The sequence below is a fragment of the Sturnira hondurensis genome, unplaced genomic scaffold (assembly GCF_014824575.4).
Source record: "Sturnira hondurensis isolate 20B ecotype Veracruz unplaced genomic scaffold, ASM1482457v3 Scaffold0015475, whole genome shotgun sequence".
NCBI classification, from domain to species: Eukaryota; Metazoa; Chordata; class Mammalia; order Chiroptera; family Phyllostomidae; genus Sturnira; species Sturnira hondurensis.
The window spans coordinates 1,705,325-1,726,051 of NW_028088106.1; the positions used below are offsets into that span (position 1 = coordinate 1,705,325).

At 32.9% G+C, this 20,727-nt stretch overlaps 1 protein-coding gene across 1 annotated transcript in view; it reads left to right on the plus strand.

Moving 5' to 3' along the window:
* The window catches only part of LRP1B (LDL receptor related protein 1B), a gene marked incomplete at its 3' end in the record, with an annotated part of 1,343,287 nt that overhangs the window by 971,154 nt on the left and 351,406 nt on the right, over positions 1–20,727 (plus strand). Inside the window, exons 34-36 of the mRNA XM_037064526.1 lie at positions 4,835–4,975; positions 9,387–9,512; positions 11,240–11,371. Of these exons, the coding sequence (XP_036920421.1) occupies positions 4,835–4,975; positions 9,387–9,512; positions 11,240–11,371 (399 nt within the window). The remainder of the gene's footprint in view (positions 1–4,834; positions 4,976–9,386; positions 9,513–11,239; positions 11,372–20,727) is intronic.

A 20,727-nucleotide genomic window follows, 5' to 3' on the forward strand; every position in this document is an offset into this window, starting at 1 on the left:
CTGGCAACCAAGAGGAGTGGACTGGAATGTGCATATGTAAACAATGATGACTTCACTGTCAGTGTGGGAGGTAGACACAACTGAGTGAGCCTGTGTATTGTGTGGCCATCACATTCAATAAAACTAAATGAGTAGATCAATGAATCTGCATCAAATTTGGCATTAAGCTTAAACATTCCTCCATGGAAACTATTCAGATGATTCAGAAGGCTGCAGTTATGGACAACTGGCAATTGGCAGCTTCATCACAGCAATGCACCCACCATGCATCACATCTCATGCAGAGTTTTTGTCAAAATATCAAATCACCCGGGTGACTCAACTCCCCTCTCCCCAGAGCCCAGATTTGGCACCCTGTGCCTTCTGGCTTTCCCCAAAACTAAAATCACCTTTGAAAGGAAAGAGATTTCAGACCATCGATGAGATTCAGGAAAATACAATGGGAAGGCTGATGGCAAACGGAAGCATTGTATGAGGTCCAAGGTGCCTACTTTAAAAGGGACTGAGGTGTCATTTTCCCATGTACGATGTTTCTTGTATTTTATATCTTCTTCAATAAATGTCTCTATTTTCCATATTACATATCTGGATACCATCTGGACAGATTATATGTATATATAATGCACATGTTATATATATAAACATATATATGTATATATATTATATATATGAATGATATATATGAATGATGGACACTTGGGCTGCTTCCATCTCTTGGCAATTGTAAATAATATTTATATATGTGTGTGTATCTATATCTATCTATATCTATATCTTTTTATATATATATATCACATTTTCTTTTTTCTTTTTTTTTTAAGATTTTATTTATTTATTTATCTTTTAGAGGGGAAGGAGAGAGAGAGAGAAACATCAATGTATGGTTGCCTTTCGTGCATCCCCTGCTGGGAGTTGGCCTGCAGGGAACTGGCCTGCAACCCAGGCACGTGCCCTGACTGGGAATTGAACCGCGATCCTCTGGTTCGCAGGCCCACGCTCAATCCACTGAGCTACACCAGCCAGGGCTTCACATTTTCTTTATTTATTCTTCCTTCAGTGGGTATATATGGTGTTTTCATACCTCTACTATTGTGAATAGTGCTGCAGTGAAGATTCTGACTTAAGTTCTTTTGGATACACACCCAGAAGAGAGGTTGTCCAGGTCACACGATGTTCAATTTTAATTTTTTGAGTAATCCTGCTTTTTATAGTTGATGTTCCATTTTACATTCTAGCAACTGTATACAAAATTCCACTTTCTTCACATCCTTTTCAACATTTTTTTGTGATGATGATTGTCATTCTGCCAGATATGGGGTGATTGATCTCATTGTGATTTGATTTGCATTTCCCTTCCATTGGTGATATTGAATATCTTTTCATATACCTGTTGGCTGTTTGCATCTCTTCTTTATAGAAATGCGTAATCAAGCCTTTTGCCCATTTTCAGTAAGGTTGTCTGTTTCTTTACTGTTGATTTTTAGGCATTTCAGTTATTTGTTTTCTGTTTTATTTCTTGCCTTTCTCTCTCACTAGAGCATAGATCTATAAAAGCAGAGATCTTATTTGTCTTGTTCTGTCATTTTCCATTATCTGTTAGTGCTTTATAAATAAAAGATGTTCAATATAGTTGAATAAACATATGAATGAATATTATGATAAGAGTAAGCTAAACACATGTACTAAAAGGAAGTTGGAAAGAAGTATCAGTAGGTAGAATCAATTCAGTGTATATAATGATTTAAAAATCAGATAGAAAATTTTGAATTGGAGGCAGTCTATTGTCAGGAAGTTTGAAGAATCTGGAGCAAGAATTATAGGTGATGAAAGACATGTTTTCAAAGGACTGTAACAACCTAAAAAGAGTTTTTCTATACCTGTGGTCCTAGTTTTGTGCTGGTCACTACCGTGATATCTGTTGTCCAAATCCTCATAGTCCTGCATGGGCACCAGATTATTTGGTCATTGTCCTCAAGGCCATGGGTCTTTGTATCAGGCTCCCCTCTTGCTTATTTCAGGACTATGTACTACCCTGCAACAATCTAATCTTTGGATATAATAGGGTGTGCTTTCATGTTACACTTAGAATCCCATTCTTCCCCCAAACTCTAATCCAGAATTGGGTTGTATGGCTGCTTCTAATGCCTAGGAAGATATAATAGTGTGCTTGTCATTTTGAGTGTTGCTGTAGAAATTCTTCTCCAAATGAACTGAACTGAACAGAAGGACTATTAGGTCAATATCATGAGTCTAGTGATTAAGAAGGGATGTGCTTTTCAGTTCTCACCCCCCACCCCAAATCTCCTGTAACAATAAGGACAATGCTACCAGAAATAAAACTATTATTTTGCCATAGAGATCTCTTAATATATTCAGTTTTAATGGATGGAATCTAGGGTCATGGTAAGTTATATCTTAGCTGACTGAAACAGGACAATTTGCCGAGAGAGATATTTTCTCTCTCTTTAGAAAATCACTTACCCCTTGTTCTCTTTATTTCTTTATTATTTTATTTCATTCTATTCTATTCTATTCTATTCTATTCTATTCTATTCTATTCTATTCTATTTGTTGTTCAAGTACAGTTTTCTGTGTTTTACTCCCATCCCAGCCAACCCCCCCCCCAGCCCTTCCCACGTCCCTTCTATTTCCACCCCCCTTAGTTTTTGTCCATGTGTCCTTTATACTAGTTCCTATAAACCCTTCCCCTTTGCCCCTGAAATTCCCTCCCTTCTCCCCTTTGGTCACTGCCAGCCTGTTCTCTATTTCAGTGTCTTTGGTAATATTTTGCTTGTTAGTTTGTGTTGTTGTTTAGGTCCCTGATCTTTATTTCTAATGTTACTGCATAGTTCCTGCTCAAGACTCATGAGGTCTTAGAGGCCAAGAAAGGAAGGATCATCTTCATTCCCTAAGTGAAAGACTCTGAGATGGTACAAAAGAAAATATCTGAGTTCTTAGTGTTAGAGCTTTTAGCCTCACTGAATCATCTATGACCCTGGGGTGAAATGCTGTGGTATAAAGACAGATATGTCACGCTTCAGTATGGACTACTTGCCAAACTGAAAACCAGCATGGCCTTTCCCTTGGGTCAGAGAGAGTTCAGTCCATTAGGCTGTATTTTAGGTAAATTCTTATTATTTCTTGTCTCCACAATTTTTATACATTTTATTTCTAAAATATACTTATAGTAACAAAGCATATAATACAAAAGAAACTGTGACTGTTATCAACATAATATCTTTTTAAAAATTGTAATTGTATTTTTCTATTACCATCTATTCTCCTTGCATGCTCTTTCCTTGCAATCACACTATTATCCATGTCCATGAGTCCCTTCTTTTTTTTGCTCAATCCTTCTACTCCCTAACCATGCCCACCCCCACTAGCTATCATCTGTTCTCCATCTATGAGTCCGAGTCTCTTTTGATTGTTACTTCAGTTTGTTCATTAGATTCCACATATAAGTAAAATCATATAGTATTTGTCTTTCCCTGCCTGCCTTACTTCATTTAGCATAATGTTCTCTGGGTCCATCCATACTGCTGTAAAGGGTAAAACTTTTTTATGGCCAAGAAGTATCCCACAGTGTAAATGCCCCACAGTGGTTTTATCCACTCATTTACTGATGGACACTTGGGCTGCTTCCATATCTGGGTGATTTTAAACAACAGTAACCTTCCCACCCTCAGTCCCAATTGTCAGATAAATCTCTTACAAAGCTGCCTCTTATTAATTTTTTTCTGGGGTTACAGATTCAGTAAGGGATGATTATTGTTAGTGTTCTTGCCATACCTGAAACTAGGCTTTGATTTAATAAAATATCCTGGCATTTGAATGAAAATAACTGTACCTTGAAAGTAAAGACTACATTCTTTTGATATAGGAATAAATAAACTTCAACTTCTGGGGAGACAATTATTTGATCTCAACTATCATTTGATTCTTGTTGAAATGTATAAAAATTCTAAAACCTTTAGAATTAAGAATTTTTGTTTAAATCCTTGCATTACCTTAAGTTTTTTTTTCATGCATTTAGCATGGAGATTTAGAAAAAATACAATTTTTGGCGAAAGGAGGACAAAATATTTAAATTTAAGTAAGAAATTTAATCCCTATAAATTTTATATTTTCTATCTAAGGAAAGAAAATGATCATAGTTTCCTCATGGTTTTGCTGTGACAATATAAAATAATGTAATGATAAATGTGTAATTTTTCAGTAAAATGCTAACATCCTGAGGGTTAGGACTATTTTTTTTTATTTTACCTGTGATATATCACAGAGTCTCTACTACTAAATGAGCACTTAGTACAATTTAACATTATACAGTAATAAAATTTTGGAGAAAGGGACTTAAATTGTATAAAAATAAAATATATATATAACCATGAAGAAGAAGCCAGTAATAAAAATACCAATGAGTAAAAGCTTATATACTTTAAACATGTTAAAGAACAACCCTCTTTTAGATATTTAAGATATTTTGTTGGATTTGCCATTTATTTACGAATAAAGTACAATACTACTATTATCATCATTAAGGATATAAATAATAAAATAAGTATTCCATATTAATTTGAAATATAATTTTATATTATATATTATTTATAAAAAGAAAAATTAGCCAAGACTCTCTAATTGGGAGGAGTATTTAAACAAAAATGTCACTATGGTTTGCATTTTTAAAGGTGAAAGTCATTTTACTGTTTTCCTTGGAAACAGGGGTTGAGAATATAACAAAGGATATATAAAAAAACATTGTAGTGTAAATTGCATTTTATTATTATTCAATAAGATGCTTATCTTCCCCATAAAACCCTTTTTATTTTCATAGATCAGAAACTGTGGTGGGCAGACCAAAACTTAGCTCAGCTGGGAACCTGCAGCAAAAGAGATGGCAGAAATCCCACGGTCCTAAGAAATAAGACTGCTGGGGTTGTGCATATGAAAGTATATGATGGAGAAGCACAGCAAGGTAAGTCACACTGTAATGAATTTGTGTCAGCTTTTGAATATATAATGTTTTCTTTTTTCATGTTATTTTCTCGGTTCAACAATCGAAGTTTTCTAGTTTCGCTTCTAATATAAAAAGGGATAAAATACAAACACTGCTTTAATACTATAGAAGAAACAACTTTCACATGAGGCATATAATGAGCTTTCAAAATATTAACAAAGCTTCCCAAGAAGACTGATATGTCAACTCTTCAAAGTGGTCTTATTCAGTTTTCTACAAAAATACAAGAAAAAAATCCCAGGGATATATCTGTAATATATAATTAAACCTAGAAACTCAGTGAACTAGGAGGCTTCAAATGGACCATGTCGACATAAGGATTTCACACCCAAACACACTACACTGTTCGGCTCTAAGCATTTTGCTTTTTGTTTTTGTTTGTCCAAATGGTGTGCAGTGAAATGGAGTGAGGGAACTAACAGATGGTTGCATAGGTGGACTTGTCACACTGCCCAAATGGCAATTGGATTAGATATGCCAGACAGTACAGCCTTGCACCTGCTAGTCCTTTCTTAGTTTTTGATTCATGATTCATACATTAGCAGGACTCCCTTCCTAGAAAAAACATTTTCCTATATTTTACATGTTTACACTAGTCACTGCCATGAGAATCTTTAGCTTTATATATCTTTATTTTTAGGAAAACCACTTAAAAAATAATTTCTATCTAAAGCAGGTGGGCATGTAGACCAAAGCAGAGAAAAATAGAGGAAAGAACAGTGACCCAAGGGTATCACCAATTTGGAAGACAGGTGACAACTGTTAAGTAGGCAGCGTTTGTTGGAGACACCAACTGAGAGCCATGCAAACCTGCACATCTATAGACAAATGAAGACCATATTCATGGTTGCTTTCCCTGTAAGGGAAGGGGCCAAAAATGGGTCTGAAATGCTTTCCTTTATTTTTTTAAAGACTTTATTTATTTATTTTCAGAGAGAGGGGAAGGGAGGGAAAAAGAGAGAGAAAGAAACATTAACATGTTGTTGCTCCTCATTCATCCCCTGTTGGAGACCTGACCTATAATCCATGCATGTGCCCTGACTGGTAATCGAATCAGTAGCCCTTTACTTTGCAGTCAGGATCCCAATTCCCTGAGCCACACCAGCCAGGGCTGAAATGCTTTCCTGCCAGAAGCAGTAGGAAACATATTTCTTATAAATGGAAAGAAGTGAAGAGAAAATGGCTTTAATTAATAAGCTAAAGTAACTACTCTGTCCTTTTCAAGGTAGGGAAGACACCAACACCCAAACCCCTGAGCACAAATTTGTACGTGGTGTCAGACATTTATTTTGGTCATTGTCTATAATCATGAACAGCACTGTTTTCACTAACAATTTCATAATGGAACATTTTCTGTAAAAATGTTACCAAAATAAACAACTTTACTAGCATTCAAGTCATGGGAAATAGATTATTAGCTAGGAATAAAACACTAGAATACAATAAAATATAATTTTGAGAGGGATTTTAATATAATGTATTTATTAAGTGTAAAATTTACAGCATTATGATAAACTTTGGTTCATAGTCCATTTTTGATGAGATTGCACCTAAAAGCACACATTAGAAAATACAAAAGAGATAGAGAAAGACATTATATTTCTAAACAGGACTTTAAAAATATGTATATTCACTTTTAAAAATGTGACCAAATATATATTTTATTTGACTTTGTACATTAACATAATACATCTATTTATTCTGATATAGAAAATCAAAATTTTCTTGGAGGAAAATTTTAGTATATTATTCTTCGCTCATTTTGCTCATGGTGACAAGATTTTCTTTATTTTTTTTAAGGATTTCATTATATAGGTACATTTGAATACGCCATGATGTAAAAGTATTACAAAACTGACCAGGAGCTCTTGCAAAAAAGAAATTAATGATATAATATGCCTAAGCTTAAAATGCAGTGAAAATACTATTTTAATAGAATAATATGCTATAAAAACATCTGTATTAAAGACAATCCCATTAACAGAATTATAGCGGGTAGCTTAAAGGCTTCATTAATGTGAAATATGAGTAATTTGGGACTAAGATGTTAACACTACTCGTCTTTTCATTTCAAAGTACAATTAGCTACTTCATTTATCATCTTTGACATAGATCACTGGAGTGCTGAGACTTTCATTAGTCAAGTGGACTTTGTAGGTCCCCTAGAGAATTGAGGCGTGAGGAGTGAACATTGGCATCATTACAAAATACTAAGCCAATCTAGTATTTCTAACTTGCTAGATAATTACTACCAAAATTGTCACTTTTAACAATTACTGTAGTACTTTTCCTATATTAATTCTATATTGTATAGACAAATGTATAATTTGCCATTGTAAATAATGACAATTTTTTTCACTTTTTCTCTTCTTCACTATTAATTTTCCCTTAGAGATTAAACAAATGACACATAAAATGTGCATTGTTGTGCAACATAGTTGTTAACATATATTAATTTTATTATTTATCAAAAATAAATATAATTATACTGCTATTACTGCAACTATGTTTAAAAATGCAGTCTCAGAAACATTTTGATAATTATTATCACACAATATCACATAATTTTGATATTATCAAGGTTTTATAATGCCTTGTTTTATCTTATTTTCATACATTTATATTATCTTCTAATCTATTTTATTTACTTCTTCAATTCCAGTGTTTTTTCTCAATTTAGTCCTTCTTCAAATTTTATAGTTAAGCATCACTTGTCAATCACTTCCTAGCTTTTCAGTCTTTAATGGTAGTTTAAATAAATTTATATTCAAATGTATATATCTATAGATTGTCATTGTGTTAATATACTGTACATTCACATGCATTTCATAGAGTGAAATATGTATATTGTCAATATAGAATTCTTGTAAATGCACAAATGTTATTATATCATTATTAAAACAATCAGAGATCTGAAATTTCACCTTAGTATTATGTCAACTTGGGAAAAAAGGAATACATTAATTAATCTTGGTCTATAGAGAATACAAGTAATTATTTCAAAAGTTCAGGCCAACTCAAACCCTAGTGTGTGCTATTACATAAGATGCCTGCTGTAGTAAGTGAGCAGAAAATATGGTAGATGTTCTGCTAAGATGTCTCACACATTGAGGGTATTTCATAATTCAGAAATGACAGAGCTCATGAAAGGCTTGATTGACAATTAAATCCCATCAGACTGTCTTGACTTCAGGAGACCAGGAATAATGAATTGCATTGATACTTTGAATTTTCCATGGGGCACTATTGATATATAGCATTCATCATGTTTTTAATTCCTCACTGGATTTACTACACTTTATATCAAAGCTTGAACATTCAGTAAATGTCATCTCATGTCTTAGAATAATGGAAATGTTGCAAAATTGATATGTAATGAACTTACTAAGTAAGGTTGTACATTTCTTAACTTCACTAGTTTTAACTACATGTTAGGTGTAGTAAATTCAATGGAACATCTTCATAGAATGTCTACCTGTGATTACCTAATATTTGTCCTTGCTACTACAAAGGAATAAGGAATGTTAATAAGCCAGTGAATTAGATGGTTCTTCAGGGTATACTTCGAACACATATTTAGGAGTACTTAGAAAAATACGTTCCTAGGAAAGACAAAATCGATCTCCTTGCTTTCAAAATCCTTTCTTGTAGTGGTATAGTTTTTGAGTTATTAATATAATTTAACGGTCATTTATTTGATACATTTGATTAAAGTATTCTTAAAAAGGGAGTGCCTGTAAAGTTGAAATGAAATTTAAAAGTCAAAAAGTGAATATTTCCTGTTTTGTGTAATCTTAAAATATAACCAATGTATATGACAGTAGTCATGACAAACCAGTTTCCTTTAGATTCTCTTTAACTAAAAAATTTATGACCTATCTCCCTTTATTTTAAATCTGTTTAATGACCTCTTTATTTTTAAATTTATTTTTTGTGATATGATTGAGGTATAACACTTTGTAAGTTTAAGATGCACCATGTGTTGATTTGGTGCATTTATATATTACAATATGACTACTACTGTATGTTTAGCTAACACCACCATCACATCATATAATTACCATTTATTGTGGTGGGAGCAATTAAGATCTAGTATTAACACCACTGACTGGTCTTCAGAGCTACATTAATACTATAAACTGATTATAGTATTGTTGTCTATAATCAGTATGCTGTATATTAGATCTCCATTTACCATTTTGTAAAGTCAGGCTTCAACTGTAATCTGGTTCTTCAAATTAGTTGATATAAAATAGCACATTTAAGAATCAACAGTAGCATAAACATTTGTGCAAATTATTGACAATGAATGCTATTCTTTTCATTTTTCTTGAATTTCATTAAGTTTGTGCATTTTCCTTCTATGTAGGCAGCAATTTCTGCCAACTCAATAATGGTGGATGCTCTCAACTTTGTTTACCAACATCTGAAACTACAAGGACTTGCATGTGTACCGTGGGATATCACCTCCAAAAGAACCGCATGTCTTGTCAAGGTATAATGTTTACAAACACCTTAGATCTGGTGCATTCACTTCATTTATGCAGACATTACACAACCAATGTCAGATAAATATTAGGAAAGTAATAACACTAGTTTGTTATCAGGACAATGATACACTACTTAGTATCATATATAGGGATTTTAATGTATTTAATATATTTTAAGTATTTCTGTTCTTATAAAGCTTTCTAAGTATATTATTTTCAGGAACTACAGTGTGTTATAAAACCTTAAACAAATCCAGTAGAGGCCACCTGCAATTTGAAAAGAAGAAAAAACAGTAGTTGGTTCACTATAATTACAATCCATTTGAATATAGTTTATTTAAAAGTGAAAAAGTTATGTTTGCTTTCTTTTTAACTACTTAAGAGTAAATACCAGAGACGATGTGAGTTCTCAGGTTTGCTTGACTGAGAGAGAAGAACATTTAGAATGGGAACTTTATAATATATTTTCCTGTTTTTTTTTTATTTCATAGACTCTAGTTCTACTAGTCCTAAAGAGCAATAGTTATAGAATAATCTTTTTAGTCTATATTCTATAAAATATTCTTACTTATGATCCAGTGATTATAACTTAATTTTATTTTAAAATGCTTCAATCTTATATGAGAAATATATGTTATTATTTTATTTTAAATCATATATTTATATGACACTTATGGGCAGGTACTGCTCAAAGACTTGAATATATTGATTCAAAATCCTCATAATAACTTCTTGGAGTAGATTTATTCTCCATTTTTAGAAATGAGGAAACTGAGTCATAGAAGATTAACTATCTTTTCCAAGTCACACAGTTAAACAGTGGTGAAGACATATCTAAACCTAGTCACTTTTGTTTTAATAAGAAAATAAGTATATATAAATTAACATGTTCTGACATATTAGAAAAATTCATAAACATCATTGTGCAGACTTCTGGTAGTCATATATATATATAAATAAGAACAAACTATCAGCATTTTTTCAGCATTTTCTAATGCTGAAAAAGCAAAATCTTAGCAAAAATTAAGCACTTAGAGTGCTTTTAGTCTTCAAAAAGATTTAAGAATTCTACTTCTTTTTTTTTAAGATTTTTATTTATTTATTTATTTATCTTTAGAGGGGAAGAGGGGAAGGGGAAGGAGATGGAGAGACATCAATGTATGGTTGCCTTTCGTGGGGTCCCCCTGCTGGAAGTTGGCCTGCAGGGAACCTGCCTGCAACCCAGGCATGTGCCCTGACTGGGAATCAAACCGCAATTCTCTGGTTCGCAGGCAGAATTCTACTTCTATTACAAAAATAATTGATATAGTTACCTAAAGTCAAAAGTGACTACTCTCCATGAGCAAAGAGATGGTTGGGCTTTAGAGAAGAAGAGGGTGGATTTTGGTGGTGAAGCCATGGATGCTTATAAGTATTACTTACCTCAGTGTCTATGGCCCCAGGACCTGTAGTATCATCACTACTTTTTAGAAATTCAAATTATTAGGCCCCTGGGATGGGGTCCAGGCATGTGTGTTTTAACAAGTCTTCCAGGAGATTCTGATATATAGTCAATTTTGAGAAAAACTAATCTACTTACCATTTAACTTTTCAGAAATATAGTATACAACCAAAAAAAAAGGGAAGAGAGCTAAGTATAATTTTGTGAAAGAAATTCAGACCATTAAAAATAATGCTAATGAATTATATTGATGTTAAATATTCATTTTGAACTTTTCCCCCATCCAATTAGGTATAGAGTCATTTCTCATGTACTCTGTTCATGAAGGAATCAGGGGAATACCTCTGGAACCAAGCGACAAAACGGATGCTTTGATGCCTGTAACTGGAACTTCATTTGCCGTGGGAATAGATTTTCATGCAGGTAAATAGCTTTTTATTCATAATGTATATGTAATGTTTTCACTTTCAATGTATTAAACATGATGGGAATATAACCATTCCATCTGTACTCTGAATGTCGAGATGAAGAATAAGAAAGCAAATTACAGATGCATTTTTAAAGCAAATATACATTGTTCTAAAAATAATAATAATGAGGCAGAATTCTCCTGAAGGTTTAGCATTTGAATTGCAAGTCCATGAAAACATCACGATTGGTGTTTGGTTGCCTTACTTTTATTTCTACTTGTCTTTTTTCTTTTCAAATAAGAGTTTTACTTTTAACCAATAATAAATACAAAATATATAAATATTTTGTTTTATTACATACTTAAAACATAATTATTTATATGTATTCAGGCTGTATTATCTTATATTCTAATTCAGATAGTAGCAAATAAAACCCAAATAATCAAAACATTTATTAATGCTAAGCCATTTTTAATTACTTTTTGAATACAGCATATATCATGATGAGGTCAAATTTTACATTACCTTCTTGTTTTAAAAAACAGTAAAACAAAGCAGATTGGACACTAATATTTTACTGTCACTAATAAAAATATTTGGAGATGGTTGACACTTCTAAATCTTTCAAAGTAAACAAGTTTTATTTTGCTTGGGCGTTTTTTTGGGTGCTAACTGCTAAATTCAGATATTATAAACATTGAATATGCTTCTGTCATGATATTCAGATTTGTCATTCTACAAATGAGGGTTTAAATGTGTTAAAACAAATTTCTCTACCTCTCATCCAGATAAATGATGCGCTTCCAGATTTAATGTTTTAGTGTTAAATTGCATGAATGTTGCCAGTATTTTTTGCATTTCTAAAGTCTTAATCTTATTTAATGCTAACAACAAATACTTTTTTATTAATAATCTTAAAAATGAATGCTTCAGCATCAGCGTGTGGACTTCTCGTGGTAACATTTTTCCCTAGCTCCAAAACGTTTTGTTTAATTAAGAGTTAATGGAATTCTTGACTACAAATTAATGAGTTACTAGGAAACTTAATAAATAGATCAAAGATGTATTATTTTTAAGTAAATAGTTTTGTACCAAGTGCTTGAGGGTGGATATTCTACTTTTTTAAAAGAGCCTTTCTCTTAAAAAAACAGCAGGGACACATATAGCCTATCTTATTGAATAATATGTTAATTTTTCCATAATCAGTGTGATTTTGATCATTAAACACTATTCTTCATGAAGAACCCACTGTGCTACCCCAAAATAGATTTTATGAATAATCTACTTTGTTCTTATTTATATGCATCTTATTCTTTAGAAATTTATTACGTAAGATTGAGTAAATACAAGAAAAAAGGACTCATGGACGTGAACAACTGTGTGGTGATTGCTGGGGGAGGGGGCTATAAAGGAACTAAATGGTAATGAAAAATACAATGAAGATGAAATCAAATAAAAAGGTTTAGTAAGTACAAAACTGAGAAAGTTTAAACTTTTGAAATGATTGATGTATATATGTATAGATTTTTACCTAATATACATAATCTCCTGTTTTAGCTGGGATCACTTATTTGTTCTTTTAAAGATTCTGTAATAATTTTGAAAGTATTAGATAAACCTTCATGAAGTACAAATATTCGAATAAGCCATTTGCTCGAAGTGTCCTGATTAGATCATTAGTAAATGTCTTGTTTCTTAAGGGTAAACCTATTATTTGTATGAGTTCAATTCACTCTTTGAGGTTTCACGTCAATTCTAAAACAGTTGTTTTAGGTAATGTGCCCTGATAGGGGATAATTTTATTTGCAGAAAATAGTTATCTTCCTTTTTCTAAATTCCCAATAATTATTAATATAATAATAAACTTATTTTATTTTAAAGTAGCTTTTCTTTATTAAAATTAAATTTATTGAGCTAACACTAGTTAATTACATTGTGTGTTTCAGGTCTACAATTTTATAATAGATCATCTGCATATTGTATTGTGTGCTCGTCTACATTCATCACCATGTATTTGAACCACTTTAGTCTCTTTATCCTATCATCACCCCCCTTTCCCTCTGGTAACCTCAAAACTGTTGTCTATGAGTTCACTTTGTTAGATTGTTATTTTCTGTTTTATATCCCACATATTAATAAAATCAATATCGTCTTGTCTTTTTCCATTGAACTTACTTACCTTAGCATGTTACTCTCAAGATCTATCCATGTTGTCACAAATGGCAATATTTGATTGTTTTTTTAATGGCTGAGTAGTATTCCATTGATATACGTATCACATCTCTCTCCAATCATCTGTTTAAGGACACTTAGTTTCCTTGTCTTGGCTATCACAAATATTGCCACAATGAATCTTTAGCATATATCTTTAAGAATAAGTATTTTCAAAGTCCTGGGGTATGAATCAAGATGGGGGATTGCTGGACTATATGGTAGCTCTGTTGTTAATTTTTTGAGGAACATTTATAATGTTGCCCACAGTGGCTGCACCAATTTACATACCCATCAGCAGTGTAAAGGGGTTCCCTTTTCTTCACGTCACCTCTAACACATACTTGTCTTATTGATATTTCATTGACATTTGATTTTCATTTCCTTAATGATTAATGATGTTGAGCTTCTTTTCACATGACTGTTGGCCATCTACATTTATTCCCAGTGGCATTTTTTTCAAAGAAATAAACAAAAATAAATCCTCAAATTTGTATGGATAGTCAAAAATATCCTGAGGGGAAAGAAAGAACAAACTTGGAGGTCTCACACATCCCATCTTCAAATTATACTACAAAGTCCCAATTATAAAAACAGTAAGTTATTGGCAGAGAAATAGATGCATAGATCAATGGAACACAATTGAGAGCCCAGAAATAAATTGACACCTATATGAGGTCTGTCTAGGAAGTATCCAGGCATGCAATATGAAAAATATAGACATTTATTGAAGAAGATACAAGGTACAAGAAACATTGTACATAGGACAAGGACAGCTCAGTCCCCTTCAAAGTAGGCACCTGGGAACCTCATACTGTTCTCCCAGTCATCATTAGCTGCCCTGTCATAGTTTCCTGATTCTCACTGATATTCTAAAATCTCTCCCCTTTCAAAGGTGATTTTAGTTTTGGGAAAAACCAGAAGTCACAAGATGACAAATACGGGCTGTAGGGGAATTGAGTCATCTGGATAATTTGATGTTTTGCCAAAAAAAATATTCTGTACTATGTGTGAGTGGGCGCATTGTTGTGATAAACCTGCCAATCACTAGCTGCCCATACCTGTAGCATTCTGACCCATTTGAATGTTTTCCACAGAGGAATGTTCAAGCTTAATGCAAAATTTGATTCAGATTCATTGCTCTACTCTCTCAGTTATTTTGAATGCAATAGTTACACAGTGCATGTGTTCACTCATTAATGTGTACCATCCCTACTAACTAGTACAGTGAAGTTGTCATTATTCATGCATTCATATTCCAGTCCACTCTTCTTGGCTGCCAGGTTACATCCATGTTGCTCAAACCATTCTCATTATATTAACAATAACTGCACTTTTTCCAGACAGACCTCGCTATAGGCACCTAATTTTTTCTTAAAGAATCCAAAAACATACAATGGTAAAAGAAAAGCCTCCTCAGATAAATCACTGGTTGTTATATAAGACTTCATGTTCATATTATGCCTATCATATTTTAAAATATTATTTCTAGAGATAAATTATTTTTAGAAAATATATTTCTTCTAAATATGAAAAGTTGAAGGCTAAGGAATAGTCATATAAAATTAGAATATTCAAGAACCTCTTAAAATCTTGTTAAAAAGAAAACAGCTATCTAAAACTTGTGTTTGTTTTTTGTTTGTGTGTTTGTTTTTTAATTAGAAAAGGCTAGACACCTAGGGACCAGTTAAACATATAATGTGGGAAAGCCAGACTTTTGCAACAGACAACATAGATTCAATACCAGTAGCTTCCTAGTGGCTCTGAGATCTTGGGTAGGTTACTTCATTTTTCTCAGGCTCAGTTTCCTCAACTTTTGGAAATATTTAGATCAGTGTTGCAAAGGTTTTTTCACAGTACCTGATATACATAGGTGCTGAGAATATAGTAACAGTATTTAATGATGAAAAGTAATAAATTATAGAAATTAACACATGATATATATATATATATATAAATGCTCTGGAAGCTATGCTAAACTCCTACTTAGCAAAGATTTTGTTTTCTGTTCTTTTGACTCACATTATATTTTCTACTCAGTTTTTTGTGTAGAATAATAGTTGTTTCTTAACTTTTGGGGGGCCAGAAAGAGTAGGTTAGTAAATTTCCCTAGTGACATAAACCTAATAATAATAACAATGCTAATGAATACTTTGTAGACGGAAGTTCTCTCAGGGAGGGAGGATGGAAGATAACTGGATTGCTCCTGAGAGAGACGAAGAAAACAACTTTTGACGTGTAAACCTCATTGTTTCTTAAACCAAGAGCTTTATGGTTTACCCGATTATATGTTTTTCCTCTATTTTACAGACATTCTATTTTCTTATTTTAGTGGCATTCACCTCAGGAAAATAACCCCTGCTTTATAATCAATCAAATATATGATGACAGATCAGAAGGGCACATTTGCTCCTTGTTCTAAAATAATAAGAACATAGTGTGAAGAATAATCACTTGTTAAGTGTCACTACAGTTTATGTAATATGATTTCACTAACGGAATTTACAGGGATAAACACATTATTTAAACCTGTATGTTTCATGAGGATTAACAGATATGAACCTTTCCTGGGTCTTGGTCCTAATGAATTAGAGTTTTCTTCCGTAAAAGGATCTCATACACCAGATGAAGCAATTCTGGATAGTATCCACCAAAAGGAGGCCCTGTGGCTAAATGTAAAATGTTCAAAGCATTCTTATCACTTCACTGGAAAAGTTCTGTTCCACTGCAGGAAAAATTATTAACCTCTGAAAACCTTTGCCTGCCAGATGATAGTCCTCCTGAGGAATGGCTATTTTATTTGATGCTTTGAAGGATATATATTTACTTAGTCAAAAAGCCTTCAGAACAAAACCCATTGCTCTAGGTAGTAATGTGATCTTCAGTAATGATTTATTCGGTTCCCCCAGGCTACGTTGGTGGTATGCCTTTTTCATAATAATTATGTAATAGAATATTAACTTGAATAGAGGACATTTTACTCAGAATGCCTAAATTTTCAAGTTTATATTTTTCCTCTTTAATCTCTGTTGTGCAAATTTGAGTTATCCAACTCAATGTTAACAATGTTGATTACTACCTGTTAGCTGTAGAGCATATAGCTAAATTGCTGTGAGGGATAAGGGCAACAAGGACTGGTTTCTGAGGTAATGCATTAATGAATGATCTGTATGGGTTTATTTTTAAGATTGAATCCAAGTATCATTATTTGAATGTCATTTCTTGGAACTCACCATGGGAAATATCCTAATGCCTTTCATACAATCACATAGTGATCTGGCTACTAAGATAATAAAAACACTGAAAGAACATGTCACCATGTACCTGTTAAAACCCATAGAATGTACATCATCAGGAGTAAACCTAACATAAACTATGGATGTGACAATATAGGTTTATCACTTGTAATAAATGTATCAGTCCCAATAGCATAAGAGCCTATGTGTGTTGGAGAGGAAAGAATATATGGTAATTCTCAATTTCACTGTAAATCTAAAACAGCTCTAATTTACATTTCTCTGATGATTAGTCACATTGAACATCTTTTCATATCTCTATTGGCCATCTGTATGTCCTCTTTGGATAAGTGTCTATTCAGATCCTTTGTCCATTTTTTAATTGGGTTGTTTGTTTTTTTTGTGTTGAGTTTTGTAAGTTCTGTATACATTTTGGATACTAACCCTTTATCAGTTGTATCAGTGAATATATTCTCCCATTCTTTGGGTTATTTTTTTATTATGATGATGTTTTCCTTTGCTGGAAAACTTTTTAGTTTGATGTAGTCCCATTTTTTAAATATTTTTCTTTTGTTTCTCTTGCCTGAAGAGATATATCTGATAAAATATTGCTACAAGGAATATCCAAGATTTTGCTGCCTATGTTTTCTTCTAGGATTTTTATCGTTTGGGGTCTAGCATTTAAATCTTCAATCCATTTTGAATTTGTTTTTGTGTGTGGTATAAGAAGGTCATCTAATTTCATTTTTCTGCATGTATCTGTCCAATTTGTTCAACACCATTTATCAAATAGATGATCTTTAGCCCATTGTCTATGCTTGCCTCCTTTGCCAGATATTAATTAACTATAAAGGTATAAGTTTCTTATACCTCTTGCTCTCTATTCTCTTCCATTGATCTATTTATATGTCTGTTTTTATGCCATTACCATGCTGTTTTCATTATTTTGGCTTTATAAAGCCAAATAGTTTAAGTACCTTGATTTCTCCACCTTTGTTCTTCTTTTTCAGGATTGCTGTTGCTATGCAGGGCCTTTTATGGTTCTATATAAGTATTTTAAATATTTGTTCTAGTTCTGTGAAATTCATCTTTGGAATCCTGATATTAATTGTAATGAATCTATAGGTTGCTTTGGGTAGTATGAACATTCAAATATGTTAATTCTTCCTATCAATGAACATGGAGTGTCCCTCCACTTATTTGTATCTCTTTCAATTTCTTTCTTCAGTGTCATAATTTTCCAAATGTAGGTCTTTTACATCCTTGGTTAGGTTTATTCCTAGGTATTTCATACTTTTCTGAAGCAATTGTGAATGGGATCATTTTTCTTAATTTCCCTTTCTTTTAGTTTGTTTTTGGCAGATAAAAATGCAACTGATTTCTAGATACTATGTTTGTATCTTGCTATTTTATAAATTTATTTATCAGTTCTAGTAATTCCTTGGTGGAATCTACTGGGTTCTCTATGAACAGAATCATGTCCTCTGCAAAGAAAGGCAGTTTTACTTTGCCCTTTCAAATTTGCATGCCTTTTATTTCTTCTTGTCTGACTGATGTGGCTAGGAATTCTAGTACTGTGTTAAATAAGAGAAGTGAAAGTGGACATCTGCATCTTGTTTCCAGTCTTCAGGGGGACACTTGTAGCTTTGGCCCTTTGAGTAGGATGCTGGCTGTGAGTGTGTCATATATGGCCTTTAATATGAGACACCATCTCACACCTGTCAGAATGGCTCTCATCAATAAATTAACAAATAAGTGCTGCGGAGGACGTGGAGAAAGGGAAACTCTTTTGAACTATTGGTGTGAATGCTGATTGGTGCAGTCACTGTGGAAAGCAGTATGGTGATACCTCAAAAAATTAAAAAATGAATCTGCCTTTTGACTCAGCTATCCCACTAGTGGGAATACATCCAAAAGAATGAAAGACACTACTTTGAAAGATCATAAGTACCCTTATGTTCATTGCTGCATTATTTATAATCTCCAAGATATGGAAGCAGCCCAAGTGTCCATCAGTAGATTAATGGGTAAAACAGTTATGGGGCATTTACACAATGGAATACTACTTGGCAATTAAAGAGAAGAAAATTGTACCCTTTGAGACAGTATAGATGGACCTAGAGAACATTATGCTAAGTAAAACAAGCCAGTCGGAGACAGATAAAAACCGTATGATTTCACTCATATGTGGAATCTAATGAACAATTTGAACTATCGAGGAAAATAGAGACAGACTCATATTTACAGAGCAGGATGACAGGTAAGAGGGGAGGAGATTAGGGGTAGGGGAGTTGAACAAAAAGAAAAAAGGACTCATGGACATGGACAATAGTGTGGTGATTGCTAGGGGGAGGGTATATAAGGAGATTAAATGGTAATAAAAAATACAATAATAAAATATATAAAAATGAACCATAAAGATAAATAAATAAAAGTTCTCTAAAATAGCGTATATTAATATCAAATCACCAAGGGAGACTGTGTGACAAACTATCTTTGCCATATTGAAGCAGCTGACTATCAGCTATTTGTGTAGAAGACTCTTCCCTTAACAGTACCATAACATTTACATGTATCTTCTTTTTTTTTAAGAATTTATTTCTCTTTAGAGGGAAAGGGAAGGAGAGAGGGAGAGAAATATCAATGTATGGTTACCTCCCGTGAGTCCCCTGCTAGGAACTGGCCTGCAACCCAGGCATGTGCCCTGACTGGGAATCGAACCGTGATAGTGCGGTTAGCAGGCCCATGCTCAATCCACTGAGCTACACCAGCCAGGGCTACATGTATCTTCTAATATTAGAATTAGGAGTATCTGGTCACATCTAGTAGCATTCCTCCATGTTGCAGATCAGGAAAATGAAATCCAAAGATATTGAGGGTCTGTATAGTAATAGCATATCCTAGTTCTAATTCTCTACACTATGTCATCTTGCATTTGTAGGTACTGAAACAAATTTTATTCCTACCATTGTTCACATGATAATGAAATTACATTACATTTCTGCAAATTTCTGCTGCTAGAAGATTATGTTTCCTTTTGAATTATATATTAAATCATATCTTCTCAAAACCCATTTAATAATTGAGGCAGATGACCCTTAAGTCAATGTCTCCTTTTTCTGTGCCTGGAGGCTTAGGAAACTGCTATGCATAAAAATTCTCTAGTAATCAGTATGTCATAAACCAAGGCCACAAAAGAATTATAGAAAGATTTGTTTTATGTCAGGAACAGCAACAGCTTAAGAAATGTGATACTGTTGCTTTGATATATATATTTTTTCAATTTTATGAAAACATTTCCTTGACTACAAAATGTATTTTGGGGGCAGTTCATTCATTCTTGTTCTCGGGACAGTGAAGTAACTTTGTATTGCCATTTTGAACTTGCTTCAAGATGGCTGCTTTAAATCACATTAATAATCTGTATCTATTTATAGATGATTATATTGAGTAAATCTTTCAAGATGTAAAGCACTGACTACCACTAGAAAGTAAAAACTTTTCAACCTTTCCTGGGAGAAAAAATATCATAAATATACAGAAAATAAAGTATTATAAGTTAACTTATTGAGAATATATCACAAATATCTTTAATTTAATTTCTAAACCCAAAACATTAAAACAAAACAAAAAACAAGCTTCTCTTAAGCATCTGAATTCTTCAATAAGTAACCTAAAACCCTAAGTCTCAGGAAATTGATGGCCTATTAAGATTAAAGTCTTAATCAACTTATTTGAGATATTTATTATTTTCTCTGTTATTGAGACAATCACTTAAGTAAATCTAATGAAACTTCTTTCTCAGGCAGCTAGCACTTGTCATGAAATTGAAAAGTCCCAGGAACAGCTTTGGAATACGGTAATTCACATGAAACAGATGCAGTCTGTGTTCAGGTCCTTTTCTTTGCCCCTTTCCTGAGTC